This window comes from Molothrus ater, chromosome 8 (assembly GCF_012460135.2).
Source record: "Molothrus ater isolate BHLD 08-10-18 breed brown headed cowbird chromosome 8, BPBGC_Mater_1.1, whole genome shotgun sequence".
Classification (NCBI taxonomy): domain Eukaryota; kingdom Metazoa; phylum Chordata; class Aves; order Passeriformes; family Icteridae; genus Molothrus; species Molothrus ater.
The window spans coordinates 3929091-3946725 of record NC_050485.2 but is presented as its reverse complement, the minus strand read 5'-3'; the positions used below and the strand labels follow the sequence as shown (position 1 = coordinate 3946725).

The following is a 17635-nucleotide window of genomic DNA, read 5'->3' as shown; positions in this document are numbered from 1 at the left end:
GGGGTCAAGGTGGGCACTGGGCACAGCTGGCACTCCATGGGCTGGGAACACTTTTCTCACCTCAATGACCCTTGGATTCTGTGGTTTGCTGATCTATGTGTGTCCCTTCCAGCTCAAGAGATTCTATGGAAATTCCACATGCCCCACGCTATCAACCCCTGCAGCAGCCACCTCCCATCCCCTCACAGCATCACCACCTTACCTTGAGTGCCATCCAGCTGTTTTTTAGCAAAAAAAAGAGCCAAAAACACCTGTGAAAGATCCTTCTTGGCTTTGGTTGCTCATGTTGGAGGATCAAGTGAATTCTGAGGGGAGCTGCAGTCCCTGGCAGTGTTCCTGGTTTGGGATGAATGAAGAAGCAATAAAGAGAAGATTGTACTAACTTTTTAAAAATCTATCTATGCCAGAGCTTCTCTAATGATGGAGATATTCACATCATGGCTGAAATTTTCAAGAGCTCTGAGAAACAGAGCCTAGCTTTAAAGTTATCTTCCACATTCTCACTTGCCCCATTCCCAGCATGGCCTAGGCCCAGGGTTTTGACTGAAGTGGTCTTAATATTTAGCTAATTAGACTAATTTTTTGAATACAACATGGTGGGCATTTGTTAGCAAGTTTCTGCTGTTGCTTTATGCCAACAGATAGATTCTCTAAAACAGGACTCCAAGGGACAGCAGCACATTCTGTTACCAGTTGAACAAGGTGCATTAATAGCAATAGTAAACCTTAAGAGTTGATAATACATTGCACAACTGCAGAGAAGAAAGGGGAGCAATTTTAAATTTTTCAGAACTAGCACATCTTGGATGCTTGGTTGTCCTGAGCCCATCTGCTTCACGGGATTTGCTCTGATTTTTACAGACAGAGAAAGACAACATACCTTGTCTCTGTTTCCCTACTGCAGTCCATCCAGTTGTTCTACCTGTACAGAGGAATTAAAGCATTCCCCTCGTGTCTGACTGTGTATCGACTTTTTTGTTTTTACTGAGCTCCGTGAAGCCAGCGAGGCTACACAGAGGCAAAGCAGATGCCAAAGTAGGTCAGACAGCTCATGGCTCCCCTCAGGGCTCCCACCTGGGTACGAGTGCCCCAGGCTGGGGCGGACGGAGCCGTGAGGGGACGCGTGAAGCCGAGAGGGGATGGCTGAAGATGGGATGGAGTGGGTGATGCTGTCAGGAGCAATGAGGAGCTGGGCTGAGGCGAGTGATGCCGTGAAGGGGCAGGGGCAGGGGCAGGGGCAGGGGCTGGGGCTGGGGCTGGGGCTGGGGCTGGGGCTGGGGCGGGCCCTGGGGCAGCTGAAGCCGTGAAGAGGCGGCCCCGCTCCGCCTCTTCCTGCGGCAGCCGCGCAGTTGCAGCCATGGCGCCTCGCCGGGAAGCCGGTCTGCTACTGGTGCTCCTCGTCCTGCCGCTGGCGAGCGCGGGGCTGAGCGGCTACTTCGGCACCAAGTCCCGCTACGAGGAGGTGAACCCGCACCTGGTGAGCGACCCGCTGTCGCTGGGTCCCGGGGCGGGCGGGTCGCTGCCCGCCTCCTGCACTCCGCTGCAGCTCCGCGCCGTGCTCCGGCACGGCACCCGCTACCCCACGGCCGGGCAGATCCGCCGGCTGGGCGAGCTGCACGCCCGGCTGCTCCGCCGGGCCGCGGGAGCCGCCGCCTGCCCCGCCGCCGCCGCCCTGGCCGAGTGGCCCATGTGGTACGAGGAGAGCCTGGACGGGCGGCTGGCGCCGCAGGGCCGGCGCGACATGGAGCAGCTGGCCCGGCGCATGGCCGCCCGCTTCCCCGCGCTGTTCGCCGCCCGCCGCCGCCTGGCGCTGGCCAGCAGCTCCAAGCACCGCTGCCTGCAGAGCGGGGCCGCCTTCCGCCGCGGGCTCGGGCCCACCCTCGACTTCGGCGGCGACGGTGAGTGAGCGACACCCACCCCCTTCCCTGGGGGAGCTTTTCATGAAGGGCTGAGGGATTCCCAGCTGTCCCGAGGGGATGGGGGGACTCCCGTGCTTTTCCGTGCTCTCTGGGGACCTGCTCCCTGAGGGGTGAGGGAGACCCATGCCCTGAGGGAATGGCTCCCGTGTCCTCTCTGAGGGACTGGGGTAGCCTCTGGGATTCCCGGCTCCACCAAGGGGGATGGGGATGCCTCACAGCTCCATCCCTCTCCTGAGGGAACCCTGGGGGAGCCATGATCCAACCCTGAGGGTCTGGGGGACTCCTGCTTCCCCCGGGTGGCTGGAGGAATCCCTCCCTGAGGGAGCTCTCAGAGACACTGGGGATGTACCCTGCTTTCCCTGTGGTGGAGGGGGACCCTGCATCCCCTCCATAGCTGTGGTGGGTGGCCTGTCCCTTGGTGGGTGTCACGTCCTGGTGCCTTTGGGGATGGTGATGCTCCCCCTGACGCCCACGTTTGCTTTCAGAGGTGGAGGTTGAAGTTAACGACTCCCTGATGCGGTTTTTTGATCACTGCGCCAAGTTTGTGGTGCTGGTGGAGGAGAATGACACGGCCATGGGCCAGGTGAACGCCTTCAAAGAGGGGCCCTGAGATGAAGAAGGTCCTGGAAAAGGTGGCCGGTGCCTTGTGTTTGCCAGTGGAGGAGCTAAATGCAGGTAAGGAATTCCTGTCATAGGTGGCTTTGGCTCTAAGGCTGGCCAAGAGCAGCTTCCAAGATGTGTGGTTATGCAGAGTAGGTGATTTAGAGTGGCTGTGACTTGGAGATGCAGTCTCTAATTAAGTGCATGAGACTATCTGTTTTGGTGTTGCAGTAATGAATGATTGTTGGATAATGGTCAGAAGAAAAAGATGCTTGAAAACATCTTTCCCGTAGATGAAATCAGCTTTACCTGGTTTTGGAGGGATTTGAATGTTTTAATTTGCTTTTGTGAAACCCATTACAACTCCAGCCCGTAAATGACCTGAGGAAAAGCAGCCCTGTGTGTTAATTCCTGTTCAGAGCAGAAGTGCTGGATTTCCCTGTGTGGTTTTGGGGGGAAAAGCCCCCCAAAACAAGTGTTGCTGTTGGGATTGCAGCATCAGGGACACGCTGGAGACAAAGTTCAACCTGGTGCTGCTTGTACACAACTGCTGATGTGGAGGGGGTGTTGTCCATGAGCTCACATCTTCCCTTTGACTCTTCTGACCTGTGTGGCTGCACCAGCAGCTGACACCTGTTTCACATCAGCAGATGGGCAGCATTTAATGTGGAATGCTCTTGTCTTCCTCTTAGAATGATGTAATGCCTAGAGCTTGCGGTCCAAAATTTGGATTTTGCACAATAATTCTGTTAAACTGTGTATTTTTGGTGCTTGGTCTTTGTCCTGCCAAATATTTATTGGATTTCATTGTTTGTATTGCCAAACAGTAATTGCAATTCATTTTAGAGGTAAACTGAGGAGAGGAAGCTGCTACTTGTCTAGCAGTGATTTATCTCTTGCTTGTTTGTTGGTTTTATTGCAGATCTTGTTCAAGTGGCTTTTCTCACCTGCTCCTATGAGCTGGCCATAAAAAATGTGACCTCCCCATGGTGTTCACTCTTCAGTGAAGAAGATGCCAAGGTATGTGAGGCTTGGAGCACCCTGCTCTGGAGGAAAGTGTCCCTGCCTGTGGCAGAGGGTTTGGAATGAGGAGATCTTAAATGGCCTTCCATCCCAAACCTTTCTATAACCTGTGGTTTTCACAGGGTAGAATCACATGATAGAAATCACACTAGGGTGCATCAAATGAGGCCTTCCAGGGCCTCTAAGACTCTCTGGTTTTGGGGTCTATCAGCTCTCTAAACCAAGACAGAACCCAGATAAATGAGACAAATGTTTGTTCCTCTTCTTTCAAAATTGTTTGCTGTAACTTTTGATGTTCAGTAAGGCTCCCCCAAGGCTCTTAAGAACATTTATACCCCTGGGAAAAGAGGAGACTTTTGCATAGGTAGGTATGTCTAAGAGGATCAGGGTCACCATGGGCTTCTGCTGAGACCTGCCCTGTTCAGTCTAGTTATAAATAACTCAGCAGGGAGGTGGGAAATGGCTTTGATGCCAGGAATTGTCAGGAAAGGAACAGAGAATGTGGAGAGCACTGCGTGCTCTTGAATAATTCCAAGGCACAGTTCTGTCTACTTGAGGTGTGTGCACATCTCTGGAACTTGAAAACAGACACAAAACAAGCTGGGCTAAAGGTGTGGGGTGGATTCTGTGAGAAGAATGGCAAGCCAAAGGCAAAATCAGAAGTGCTAAAAAAAGCACTGGATAGTGGTTGTCTTGTGATGTGCAGCACCTCAGGGTGTTTTTGTGATTGTTATCAGATGCTGAATTTGGTCACTCTTTGATCTGTTGTCTGGCATTGTGGTGTTTGTGAGGGTGCCCAGGATGTGGTGAGAGATGAGAATCTGACTCCAAGTTCTCAGAAGGCTGATTTATTACTTAGTATATTATATCAAAGGAATGCTATACTAAAACTATACTAAACTATAGAGAAAGGATACATCAGAAGGTTTTAAAAGAATGAATAACAAAAACCTGTGACTGACTCAGAGTCTGACACAGCTGATGGTGATTGGTCATTAATTAAAAACAATTCACATGGACCCAATCAAACATTCACCTGTTGGTAAACAATTCCATAGCAGCAAACACAGGAGCAGCAATCAGATAATTATTGTTTTCATTCCTCTCTGAGGCGTCTCAGCTTCCCAGGAGAAAATCCTGGGCGAAGAGGATTTCTCAGACAATACCACAGTGACATGGTTTTATGCTGAAGTGGTTTGAACTGGAGCTCTGATGTTTGGGGTTGTTTTTGTGTCATTGCTCCAGCTGTGAGCTTTTTGTTTTCCCTTGGTGTAGCAATAAAAAGTTATGCACTCCAATTTTAGGTGCTGGAATACCTGAATGACCTGAAGCAGTACTGGAAGAGAGGCTATGGCTATGACATCAACAGTCGCTCCAGCTGCATTTTATTCCAAGATATCTTCCAGCACTTGGACAAAGCAGTGGAGGAGAGCAAAAGGTAAATCAAGAGCCTGCAGTGCTTTGGGTGTGAGCTTTCTGTGCTCATTCTGAGCTGGATTTCATTGAAAGGAAGTTTAGTACTTCTGAATGTAGCAACTCCTAGGAGAATTTTAACAGTGAGAATACAATTTTTACTGGAGCAGTATTACTTTGTAGAGTATATTTTTTTTGCTTTCATTGATGCTTTTGTGCTCAGTTCAAGTATTTCCATCTTTTAATTTGCTGATCCTCACAGGCCTTCAGGGGACTGCTGCCTGATAGTGGTGTTTTCTTCTTGCAGTTTGAGAGAAGACAATGAATTAAAATAATAGAGCTTTTATAATATAGCTTTCTTGTTAAAAATGTCCTCGTTAAAAATAATTTGTTGCTTAAATGTTAATTTACAGCTTGTGTTCATGTTCTTGTGTAAACTGAACAATTAGAAATTCATGGTTAATAATCAGTCACATGAATTAACACCTTAACAGATTAGTATGGAAATTTTATAGAAGTAAAGGATATCAAGGATAGGGCCATAAGACTGTATAATGGAAGGAGAGTGATCAATTTTGTTCCCTTTTCGTGTCATTTCCTCTTTGAGCAGTGAGAGCCTTTCAATCCTTACATTACACACACTAATTGCAGCTGTGTGTCTATCAAACATCCCTGTAAGCTTAATAATAACAATTTTTAAAAACCCGAGAGCTGTCATTGGAAGGGAGAGGTACAGATGGAGATTTCTGATTTTTTGGGAGGTGGGAAGAGCAGGTGTCTGAGGCAGAGCTCCCAAGCACAGTGGTAACTTTGTTTCAGCACTGGCTGTGGAAGTTCATTTGCAACACTAGGGCCTCTCGTGTTTTGCTATCACAGAGGGAAGCAGGCAGCGAATGTAGAGAATCAGGACCCTAAATCTTGTAAAATTCCGAGCTGGGTGAGCAGTGTTCAGGACGAGCCTCATCCTAAACAGAAGTGGAAAGCCGAGTGCCACAGGAATGTGTTACTCCCTTCCACAACAGAAGGTGGCAGTCGTAAAGCGCTGGAGAGCTGGGAATAAACTGGGCTGGGTAACCCTGGAGGGCATGTGGGAATCTACCAGCCTGTCTCCCTTGGAATGTAGGGAGCAGAGGTGCAGCTAATCCTGCTTCATCTACTGAGAGAGATTGCTCTCTCTCTTTCATCTATGGAGAGAGACACCCTGTGGCAGTGTGAGAGCACAATGAAAATGACAAAGACATATTTATATATCTTTTTATTTGTATGTTTTCTTTTTATGGTGATGGTCAACTTCAAGGCAGCAGGTTAAACATTTTTGCAGCTTTTCCAGAAATGAGCTTTTGTGATGATGAAATGTCTTTCAGTGGAACGTTGTTTCAATGTTTAACATGGATTTATAACTGGCTGCTTGCTCGAAAAATTTAAGAAATTACTCTAAAACATTTAAGAAAAAGAAATTTTCTTCCAGGGCATTATCTTTGCTCCAAAATCTCTTTTCTTTTTGGAAAGCTTAGATTGGGCTATCCAGAAGTAAAAAGGGAAGCATTTCTGTTCTGGGAAGAAGCTGAGGGATGTGGATTATCTGTGCTGCTCCAGACTTGACAGTGGAGAGCAGTGTTGGCAAAGCTGCATTTCTGTAGCATACTTTATGCCTTTATGTTCAATAGCTTTGTTCTGTTTTCATTCCCAGTGAAATTAAAAAGAGAACCTGTTTCTTCCATGAAGTGATTGTTGCCCTTGCAATCTTATCACCAAACTTAATTGCCTTATCAAAGTTGGATTTTATTTCCTTGGTAGAAAGCCCTTCCTTTTGGTTAATCTATTATTAAGAACACGATGAAGGTGGTAATAAATACCAATTGCTCATCAGTCCCACTTTCAGTTTGCAGTGATCAGTCCCACTTTCAGTTTGCAGTGCAAAAGTTTCAGGTGTTTTTAGGCTCTTCCATCATGTGAATTCCAGTATAACTCTGGGGTTTAAACTGGGAATAGTCTCTTCAGTGCAGGTCTTACTGTTAAAAGCTGTGAAAGGGAAAGGTTGGGGGCCAGGACTCTTTCTTCCATACAAATTTTCTTTGTTACAAAAACATAATGAGATGTATATAAAATGAAAATATTTCTGCTTAAGAAATAGACTTTGGTTGAAAGTTTCTTTTGTTCCATATCAAACCTGTGTGATTTGCTCTGCTGAAATGGCATAGTTGGGCAGTTGTCTTATGTCTTCACATTTATAAAGAATTGTGGTTTTTCCCAAGGGGATAGAAAATAGCCAGAGAAGCTGGTGAGGAATTGCTTTTCACACTGAAATCTCTGCAGCTGCACACTTGGGCAGAGGTGGATTTGCAAATCAGTTGTGGCACATTTTAAAGCACATCAGCCTATCACTAAAGCTCTTGTAGACTTTCCTCTTTTTTTCCTTCTAGCTTCAAATATTTACCATTATTATTTTCTTCTGGTGAAAGAATATGAAATATTATTGCTTGTACTGTCCAAATGGGTTACCATAAGGCCCTGGAAATTGGGAGGATGCTTTGTGCAGCCATCTCAGTATTTGCAGTGTGTATTGATAATACCAGCCTAGCTGTACATATGCATTGCAAAATATTTGGTGATGGTTTCCTCTGAGAGTAAATGGTTCCAAGGTACTAAAAAAAAGACTCATTTGAATACGATTCAAGATCAATTGAAGGTGATCTTTGTGATTTATGGTAAACAGCCCAATTTGGCAATTTATTGGTAGCTTTTATTGTTGCATGTAATTTGCCTTCCTCTTTGCAGGTCACTTCCCAACACAATTGGTACCTCTCAGGAGTCATTTACTGCTGTGCCCTGATTGTTCCTTCAAACCTATGACTCAGTACAAAGGAGTCTAATGGATGATCTAAAACCACTTCACAGTTCAAAACTCTACCAAGGGAAGTGAGCAAAAAGCTTCCACATATGCAGCAGCAATGAAATAATTAGATTGAAAATCCCCTTTTGCTCAGGTTCCAAATATTCAGCCAGATTTTTTATGAAAACTCCTTCTTTCAGTGCTGCTGGGATGGCTTTCATTAATAACCAGTCCATGGCTCAGTCAGCAGCTCTGTATCATGGTGTGTGCTTGGCTTTGGTTGCTCCATCTTTCAAAGGGGGGACTTCTGACATGACTGAAGGGAGCTTCTGGGGAGGCCAGAGGTGTGGAATTCACCACAGATACTTGTGGCACATTCAGCAGCACCCCTGTGGCTGCATTTCTGATGTGTGTGTCTCATTCACTGAGAGAGGTCAGCAATCTCTCAAATGTTCTCCCAGAGAGCTGGGCAGCCCAGGGTCTCTGCCCTGGGAGTGTGGCTGTTCATCTGTCTACCCAGAACTAGAGATTTAAAGTTTCTTGGGCCTTTCAGACTCCCCAGCACGTCCTCAATCTCACATTAATTAGTTTATGGATACTTTTTCAGATAATCCTGAGCAACTTTGATAGAGTCATAGCCTTTCATGGAAGAATGAAAAAGCCAAAGTCAAGAGTCCCTAGGCAAGCCACAGGCAAATGAGCTGGTCTGACCAGATTCCACCTTGAGCAGAAAGGCTTTGCCAAGTGCCAGCAGCCTCTTGGTTTGGTTTTGGCTCATGATGGATCAACACTGAGCATTATTGTGGTGCTGCTGCAGGAATGCATTTTACCTCTGAGGTCTGAAACATGGGAGAGGTGGTGTCAGCCAGGAAAGAGTCTTTGAAAGTGCAGCAGCTCCCAGTGAAACACAAGGAGGCCTAGCCTAATTACCTCCAGCTGATAAAGTGTTGCAGGACTAGATAAGAGCCTTTCAATTAGGGTTGTTAATGAGTTTTGTGACGTTTAGTCAGCTTTTCAAGTTTGCTTTTGTCATGAGTGAGCTTGTTCCTTATTGCAACAGATGAAAATTTTCTGCTGTCAGTATTAGTGGTGGCATTTTCTTGTGGTGGTGCTGATTCTGGGAATGGCTGGCTGTCTGTTATTCATGGTAGAAATTTTGCCCTATGAGGACTTAATACTATTTGACAGATAAATATTTTGTCCTTTTCTTACTTGTTCTTCCCACTGGTGAAAACCCTCTGAGCTTTAGCACTGTTAAATATTTCTGCTGCCCTCTGAGTGCCACCACTGCCTTTCCTGATCTCTGCTGCTTCCTGCTATGTTTAGGGTCTGTCCAGCTTTTTTTTTTTTTTCCATGAAATAAATCACAGGGGGAAGTGAGAAGGATGAAGAATTCATCCCATAGTTGAAAGCAGGTTTTGAGTCCTTTGACCTGCCTTTTTATTAGGGAGAAAAGGGACAGAATGTAGGCTAAGCTTGCTTGTTAAACAGGTGGAAAATCTTGCCTTCTGTGCAGTTGTTGGAGGGATTTTTACATGAGGTTTGAAGGTTGGCTGGTTGAGCTTTGCTGCAGGAAATGTTTCATCTTATCCCACTATTTCCCGGGGTTTGAGTTATTTTTAACTGAAAATCCAGTCAGTGCTTGGGAAATAAACTTTGCTTAAGAGGGAGTTCACTTTTTCCATATGGAAAATGGATTATCAGTAGTCCTGGGAAGAGTAGGAATGATCTGCTCTGGAGGATGAGTGAATTGATGCAAAAGATTCAGAGTTAAACCCAAATTTGCTGAGATCCAGGAGAGCTAGAATTTACCTGGATGATAAATCCCACATCTGTGCTTTTCCATGATGCTTTTTTTCCCCCCGCCATGGTGAGACTTAGCTTTTGGGGTTGTGCTTCTGAATTGTTCAGTACTTTCTTCATTTTCATCTGTGGTCAGATTTACTTAAAAGGTAAAAAACAAACAAAAAAACAACATAAAACCCCAAATGTAGGCAGTTCAGGAGCTGGCACATCTCTCCAGTGAAACCCTCTTGTGCTCTGCCTCCTGAGAGCCCCTTCTGCTCACTTGGAAATGCCCCATGAAATGAATATGAAACCAATCGCTTTGACACAAGCTCCTGATATTTTATGGCAGAGTTTTATGCACAATCCCTTCAAAGCTGGGAATGAGATTTCCTCAGTGGGCTTTCTCAAGCCATGTACTAGTAAATAAAAAGGAGGGGAAAGGTGGATAGAAATGCCATTAGTAATTGCCAGAGTGCAATGTTGAGAACTTTGATGCTTCCAGCAAGATGCTGAGTCATTGATAGATTGGGAGGTAAATTAAGCATGGAAACATCTGGCCTGCCATTAATATTTTATTAACCTGTGCTACTGTTTATCACTGTTTTGTTGCTTGTTCTGCCCTCATCAGGAATGCAGGGACAGTGGTAACCTTTGCCTGTGGGTATTCTCTGAAGACATAATCTGTCATCGTTGTCCCCACAATTAAAAATATTGCAGTGTAACCTTGATGGCCGCTTTGATTGTCATTGCTGGGTGATAGGAAACCACATCTGAGCTGGAGTCCAGAGCCTGTCCCTGAACAGGGAGTGCTGGAACAGTCTGGGAAATCACCAGTGCTGCTCAAAGACCAGGCATGCTGGCTTCAGGAGGCTGTGGAGAACTCAGGCTTGGGCTGTATCAGGAAGCAGTTTTAATCTTCATTACACTAATCCAGTGGGATGGTGCTGAGTGGGAGAGGTTAGTTTAGCCTCCCGAGGCTCTTTGGCCTGTTGGCATGAGGATTTTATGAGACTAAAGCAAGTGAAGGAAAAAGTCAAGCTACACTGAGAGTGAGCACCTTGTTCAGTCCTTCTTTTCCCACTACTTCTTCCCTTGTTCTTAAAAACTTGTCTGTGCTATAATTTGTTTCCTGCTTTGCAAACATATGCCTTGCTGGTTTTATATGGTTTATTTTTTGCTCTATTTTTTTGTGATTTACTTCCATTTCAACATTCCTGCTTAGCATCACCTAGAAAGTCAAGCTGAACTTTCCTTAAAGCCAGCATTGATAGCCAGAATATTAATTTTTTTTTTGTCTTAGCATTTCTGAAGCCTCTTTTGAGTGGTGAGATGTGAAATCCATTCCCTGTGGAGTCAGTAATGCCTATATAAGGTTGTTTTGGAGATTCTAGCAGCATATTTGCATTCCCAGCTTCCCTTTTAGTTAACAAAACCAAGACCACTATGCAGCTGGGAAGACATGAAAATGCATATAAATAAGGAAAAAATTTAAAAAGCAGCTCCAGGAGATAATCAGAATTCCAGGCCAGTCTTGTAGAAATAATGCTCCAGAGTTGTAGTGCTGAGTGCCTTGATGAATCTGATACACCTGAGAAGTGTTAGGGTGGCTCTTTAAAAGGAAAACATTCCTCTTGGAGCTCTTGGGAGGGATCAGCAAATAGAAAATAGGGTGATCTGGTAGCTACAGTCATGATTTCCAAACATCCTTCTGAACATGTTTCCTTATCTAAAGAAATCAGGCAGCTGGGGTTACAGGGAAAGGTCCTTACAGAGGGGAAAAAATTGATAAAATAACAAGAAATGAGGGCTGGGACAGCTGATTGATTTTTTCCTAGCAGAGATAGAGCTGGAAAGATCTGACCTGCTTGGAATGTTGAGAAGAGCTGACAAGTTCAATGGCATTGCAAGTGTGGCAGTTTTATTCAAGATAAATAAGCTGAAGTGTTTCTACAAGGAAGATTGTGAAAGGACCTGGGGAGACTGACTGGGCTGGAAAACTGCCGAGCTGTCAAATAATCCACATGGGGAAAAATGATTTTCTTATCAGCTGTTGGATAGAATCTGGGAGAGCCTATTGCTCAGGGGCTCTTAGAAGGTTGTTGGAGCTGTCTGAGATATCTCAAACTTCAGGCACCTGGGGTTTGGAGCAGCCTGGCCTGTGGAAGGTGTCCCTGACAGGGACAGGCAGTTGGAATGAGATGATCTTTAGGGTCCCTTCTAATCCAAATCATTCCATGTTGGATATCAGGAATTAAGCAGAGAGCTCATGGATGTAGTACTGATTTCAGTGTAGCTTATGGTTCTTGAGTATTGATTGAGGGATGCAGCTCATGTGGAAAATTCTGGAAGGACTGAGGTAGGATTTCTCAGCTTGGAAAAAAACACTATTGCAAAGCTGTGAGTGGAATGGATTAAATGGGACATGGAATCAACAGAAGAAAAATTAACAGCAGTGTGTGAAGCTGTGCAACTCCTTGCCACAGGACATTGTGTGTGCTAGAAATGCATGTGGATTGAAGGAGAGATTTGGCAAAGAAGGGATTCCTTACCTAGAAGCCACCTCTGGCCCTGGAGACTTGTGAGCTGGAAATTGCAGGAGATCAAAGGAATGGCCTTCTGTTTCCTTCCACAGACATCTGTGTCTGGCTGCTGTGACAGGAGGGGTGTGAATGTGTCCTAAAACCTAAAAATGCTTCCCTGCAGGTGTGCGTGGGTGGGAAGGATACATGTGAACTGGTCAAGTGCACAGGAGAGGGAAGGGAAGAGAAAGGGATTCAAGGGTCCAAAAGCTTGATAATTTTGAAAGTGAGTGAAAGAATCATAAATAATAAGAGGAGAACAAGAGCAGGAACACTGATTTTGGAGGAACTGGAAGAGTGTGGTGAATGTAAAGATCTTGGTGCAACAGAGGCATAGGTGGGGAAAAATACAGTGTCCTCCACAGAGAACTTTTATGTGGTTTGAAGGCTGCTGCTTTTGAGCAGAAAACAGAGGCAGGGTTTGGATATATTTTTAAGGGATGTTTTGTCTAAGGGGAGAGTCTGAGGAGTGGAGTCAGAAGGGCTCAGGCTCACAGGAGCACGGTACGAGGTGTGTGTCAGACTGCACAAACACCGTGGGTGCACTGAGCTGGCAGGGCCCATCCTGGCCAGCACTGGATTCCTGCTGGGCTGATCCAAGTTCCAATCCCCAGGCAGATCTTCCACTCAACCCTTTCTCCATTGCTTTGGGTGGGAGCTGAGGAAACTCCTCCTTTTCAGACCAGTCAAGATGTGTCTCCTGAAAGCTAAACCTGTATTAACCTGTGCTGGATTTCCATGGGCCACTTGGAAATGGTCCTCAAAAGCCATCATCCTTCTCTGGAGCAAGGGTCAGATTTTCCTCTTGGCTGGTGTTTCCTGGCACAGCAAGCCAGCTCTTATCTCCCCTTTGGCTGAGCACTGTGTAACCTTTTGTTACATAAGCTGTCCTCGGTCATGGTACGAGTCAGTGCCTTGATTTGCTGACCTGTTCCTGAGGGAGCATCATCTCCTCCTGGGCTGCTTGGTGCCCTCAGGAATTGGTAATAGCAGTGTTCCTGCTGCTCATTTGGACTGCTAAACTGGGGAGGGACAGCTGTTGTCCTGCATCACTGGATTTGTCTTCAGACTAAATTTGATAAATGATGATGATTTGAAGGAGACTCTTTCACATCTAATGAAGGGCTTGACTGTGTGAGCTGCAGCCCCTTCCCTGACATGTTCCAGCCCCTCCAGGGCTCTCTGGCCAGGAGAGCTGGACACAGCCCTTGGGGTCCCTCAGTAGGGCCAGCCCAGGGGACAGGCCTTGTACCCCCTGGGCTCCTGTCCAGCCCTGGCACAGCCCCCAGGGCCTTTCCCCAGGGGCCCTTTCCAGCCCCTCTGCCCAGCCTGGAGCTGCAGGGCAGGACCCAGCACTTGCTGAATTTCACTGCATTGGTCTTGGATCAATACTTGGACAAAGTTTAGGAAGCTGCATTTAAAATGTCTGGACCAGACTGAAATTCCCACAGAGGTTTTTCTCACAGGTTCAAGGTGTCCCTTAGCCGTGGTCGCTGGCAGCTGTGCCACGCATTGGAGTTTTAAGGCACAGCCTCTTGCTCATCCCTTCTGGTTCTTTTCTTTTGTAGCTCCAAACCCATTTCTTCACCTTTGATTGTCCAAGTTGGGCACGCAGAGACTCTCCAGCCCCTGCTTGCCCTGATGGGTTACTTCAAAGACAAGGAGCCTCTCCTGGCCACCAACTACGCGCGGCAGGCGCAGCGCAAATTCCGCAGCGGCCGCATCGTGCCCTACGCAGCCAACCTGGTGTTCGTGCTCTACCACTGCGACCACGCCAACGCCTCCCAGGAGGAGTACCAGGTGCAGCTGCTGCTCAATGAGAAGCTGCTGCCCTTCCTTCACTCCAACGAGACCACCTCCACCTACACTGACCTCAAGGACTACTACAAGGACATCCTGGAGAACTGCCACTTCAAAGAGGAGTGCGAACTGCCCCAGGTCAACGTCACTGCTGTGGATGAGCTGTGAGGGAGTGAAGTGTTCTTCACGTGGCTCTGGGTTCAGTTCCACAGCTGTTGGGAACAAGCACTTTGGATGATTTGCTGCTGCTGTGTTGACTTCCTAACCTTGCAGATCTGGGGGGTTGTCTCAGCTCAGTGCACTGGTTCTTTGTTGCATAAGCACAACTGCATAAACAACTGCTGTCACAGGGAAGTTGTAACAAATGCGTGATGCAAGACACAAATACCTGTGTTTATATGTGCAAATAAGCTGATTTCATTGGTCACTGCTGTTATGAATGGGCCATAGATGGATTTAAGAGCTGGGGCAGCTTCTATTTTATTGAATCTGAAGGTGGTTGGACTGATTCAGTGTTGCTTTCTGCTGCCTGTGTTTCTAGCTGCTATTTTCCTGTGCCACGCATGAAATATTTCAAACCTTTTTTTTTGATCCTTTTCTCAAGCTTCTAGAAGGGTGAGGGTACATAGTTCTTCTCCACAGCTGAACAACTTCTGCCTGGACAGCACCATTTCTATTTTGGGCATTTTAAAGCAGGAGGAGTTCCTGCGTGCATCAGCTGCTTGAAAAGGGGCAAGGAATTAAAAGTCTTAAGGTCATCATCGACCCGTCCTGCATAGCAAGTTAGTCTCCAGGGTAAGTAAATTATCTTTAAAAAGAAGTAGGAAAAAAAGAAATAAAAGTGAGAGAGTGGAAAGTAGCCACTCTTCCTTTTAGGTGCTCTGGGAAATGCAGGAGTTGTTGTCTAAGTACTCTGGAGTGTCCTTTCACTAACACCATCCATTTCTGGTGTTATTTGGGCCAGGGCATTCAGGTTAGGCTGTGCCATGGCTCTCAATCTCTTGGTCCTGGCCAGGTGCTGACAGTTTTCCTACCAGCTCTGGCTGGAAAGCACCTCTGATGTCTTCAGCCTCCTGATTGAAATGGAATAGTTGCTAACTCTACATCCAGTTTTTTGAACTGTATAAAGATTGGGCTGAGGCTTGACTTCTGCCTGAGTTTAAGGCACCAAATGAGCTGCCACTTTTGCAGGCCTTACATATTTGATGTGCCACCTTGCTTTTTGAAACCACCTTGCTGGTTTTAAAGAGGTGAATGGCATGGAAGGACTGGTGATATTTTAAAGGAAGTGCACTTTAAGTAGGTTCCCTTATGCCTGAAAGCTGGGAAGTATTTTAGAGCTCTGCAGTGTGATAGTAAAAGGAAAGCTGAAGAGAGCTGATGAGAAATGTCTGAATTAAGTCAGAAAAAAGATTCCTTCATCACCTGCAATGGCTGGAATGGCTGACCAAGTTGGCCCAAAGCAAATGAAGGATGGATTTTTGGTGCTGGTAGCTCTTGAAGTGTGCACTCTCACCATCTAATGAGCATTCAGAGCTCAGCCTGTAAAGTGGGGTTTGTTTTGCTGTGTTTCCTGGGCAGGAGGTGAAGTGATTACCACAGCATGGCCTGCAGCACTTGAGGGTATAAATGTCTATAGTGCACCTGATGATAAGTTCTTTTAGTGGGCTCACCCCCAGTGCTGGGAGCTTAACTGCTGCCAAAACAAAAAGAGAAAAAAGCCAAACTTCAAGCTGAGAAGTTACACTTAGTGTATATGGGTTTTTAAATTTTTTTTTCTTGAGGACTCAACCTTTGGTCACTTTTTTCTTCTTAATATACCTTGTATAAAATATATAAAAATATAAAATATACCTTGTATTAAAGCACTTCATGTTTACATCCTGTAAGTTAAGGAGCAATGGAGCACCTGGTTTCTGCTGCTGCTCTGAGCTAAGGGCATTTCCCTACCTGTGGCTGTAGGGCCCTTGTTTGATTAGTGCACCACTTGCTGCAGAGATCACTGGAGATAGTGATTCAAATATTTCAGCACTTGCCTGTGTAAAATCCACAGCTCTTTCTGAAGCTGGGGAAATGGTTAGGGAGGAGTTGAGTGCTGCAACAACCAGAGGAATATAGGTCAGGATAATTGTCAGCCCCTGCATATGACTACTGCTCAATCACCTTTGCATGTCTTCTTTTTCACATGATCCTACCTGGAGACTAAGTCAACTGATGGAAATGGTTGTGACAGAGCCCAGCTAAGAACTTTATTGCAACATTTGAGTCAGGCTATAAAGAAATGAGCCTTTGTTTAAAGGCAGTTAAGTTTGGAAAGAACAGATAGGAGAGTGAGAAAATCCACCTTTGAACAAATATTTTTCTTCTCTGAGTCAGTGATGATTCATGAACAGAAGGGATGAAAGCCTGACTATGTGAGATGAATGGAAGATTCTGTTGTCAGTTCAGCAAGACTGATTTTAAGACATCACATTTGTTAAAAGATACATCCTTCTTCCTTATGGAGGGAGGAATACCTTGCACTTGACTGCTTTTCTGATTGTGTGCCAGGTGAGGTGCAGGAACCAAAAAGTTCCTGTTGTGGAGTACCCTTTGTGCATTAGCAAATCAAATTAGGTTGAATGTATGTTTAAATTCTGTGGGTGATGCCTCAGCAGCTGTTGCCTGTTTCACCTTGGAGCTGGGTCCCTCATACCCCTGTAACAGATCTCTCTTCAGGGGCTGTCAGCCATTAACTGGAGAGGAAGATCTGCTGCTGGGGCTCTGATCTGTGTTTAGAGGATGCTCTGACTCACTCCTCTGGCAGAGTTGGAGGCTCAGTGTGGAAATGTTCCACCATTGTGGCACTGTGGAAGTGTTGGGACATGTAAATACTCCAGGCACTTACTCTGGTTCTTAGCACCGGGGAGGTGCTGATCCTTTTGTCTGATAAACAAAGACATTTGTTTAGATACTTAAAAAAGAAAACAAACTAAAATGGATCAAAATACTTCTCCAAAGTTGTGCACTAGCTCAGTATGCAGTGTTTGATCAGGCTGCCACATCTCCTGGTAGTGCACATTCCCACATCCTGCAAGACAAATAATGCTTTCTCCTCCTTCCTGTGCCTCTGGAGGCCTCATCTCAGACACCTGTCAAGGACTCTCTCTGCAACCTTTCTGCAACTGGAAGCTTTCACTGATGGGAAATGCCAACAGTGTTCTGGTATGCTGGCCTTCAATGTGTGTGAAGTACATTTTAATTTGTGAAATGGTTAATCTTTCTGGCAAGTGAATTTTTGCTGTCCAGTAAGAGCTGCTGCTGTTCTGGTTAGCATGGAGCTGTCAGATGCAGATTTGTAATGATCTGGTACTAACTGGATACATTTGGAGAACTTGAAATGTGGATTTCTAGTGCTGTGAAATAAAACTGCACACTTTCTTGATCTGTTTTCTGAGCAGCAATAATGAAATGATCTTTGGAATCATGGTTTTGTTTTTCTTCAAAATACATTTTGGAGGTTGCTGTTATCTCTGTTGGTGTCTGATTATTTTAAGTCATCAGATTTCTCAGTGGTTAATAGAGAAATGAATCAAGGTTAGGCAAAAACCTAACCTTAATTAGGTTTTTATGCTCAGATTTTGAAGGGACTAAAGATTTACTTTCGTTTCCAGGAACCCTGGTATAAAAAGCAGCAACAA

At 45.7% G+C, this 17635-nt stretch overlaps 1 protein-coding gene across 1 annotated transcript; it reads left to right on the top strand.

Moving 5' to 3' along the window:
- Positions 1-1355: 1355 nt before the first annotated feature.
- MINPP1 (multiple inositol-polyphosphate phosphatase 1) lies at positions 1356-17464 on the top strand. Its single transcript, XM_036385739.2, is given in 6 exon segments — positions 1356-1898; positions 2405-2520; positions 2522-2594; positions 3442-3539; positions 4847-4980; positions 13724-17464. Coding segments are annotated over 6 exon segments (1362 nt in total). The 5' UTR covers positions 1356-1357; the 3' UTR covers positions 14124-17464.
- Positions 17465-17635: the final 171 nt, after the last annotated feature.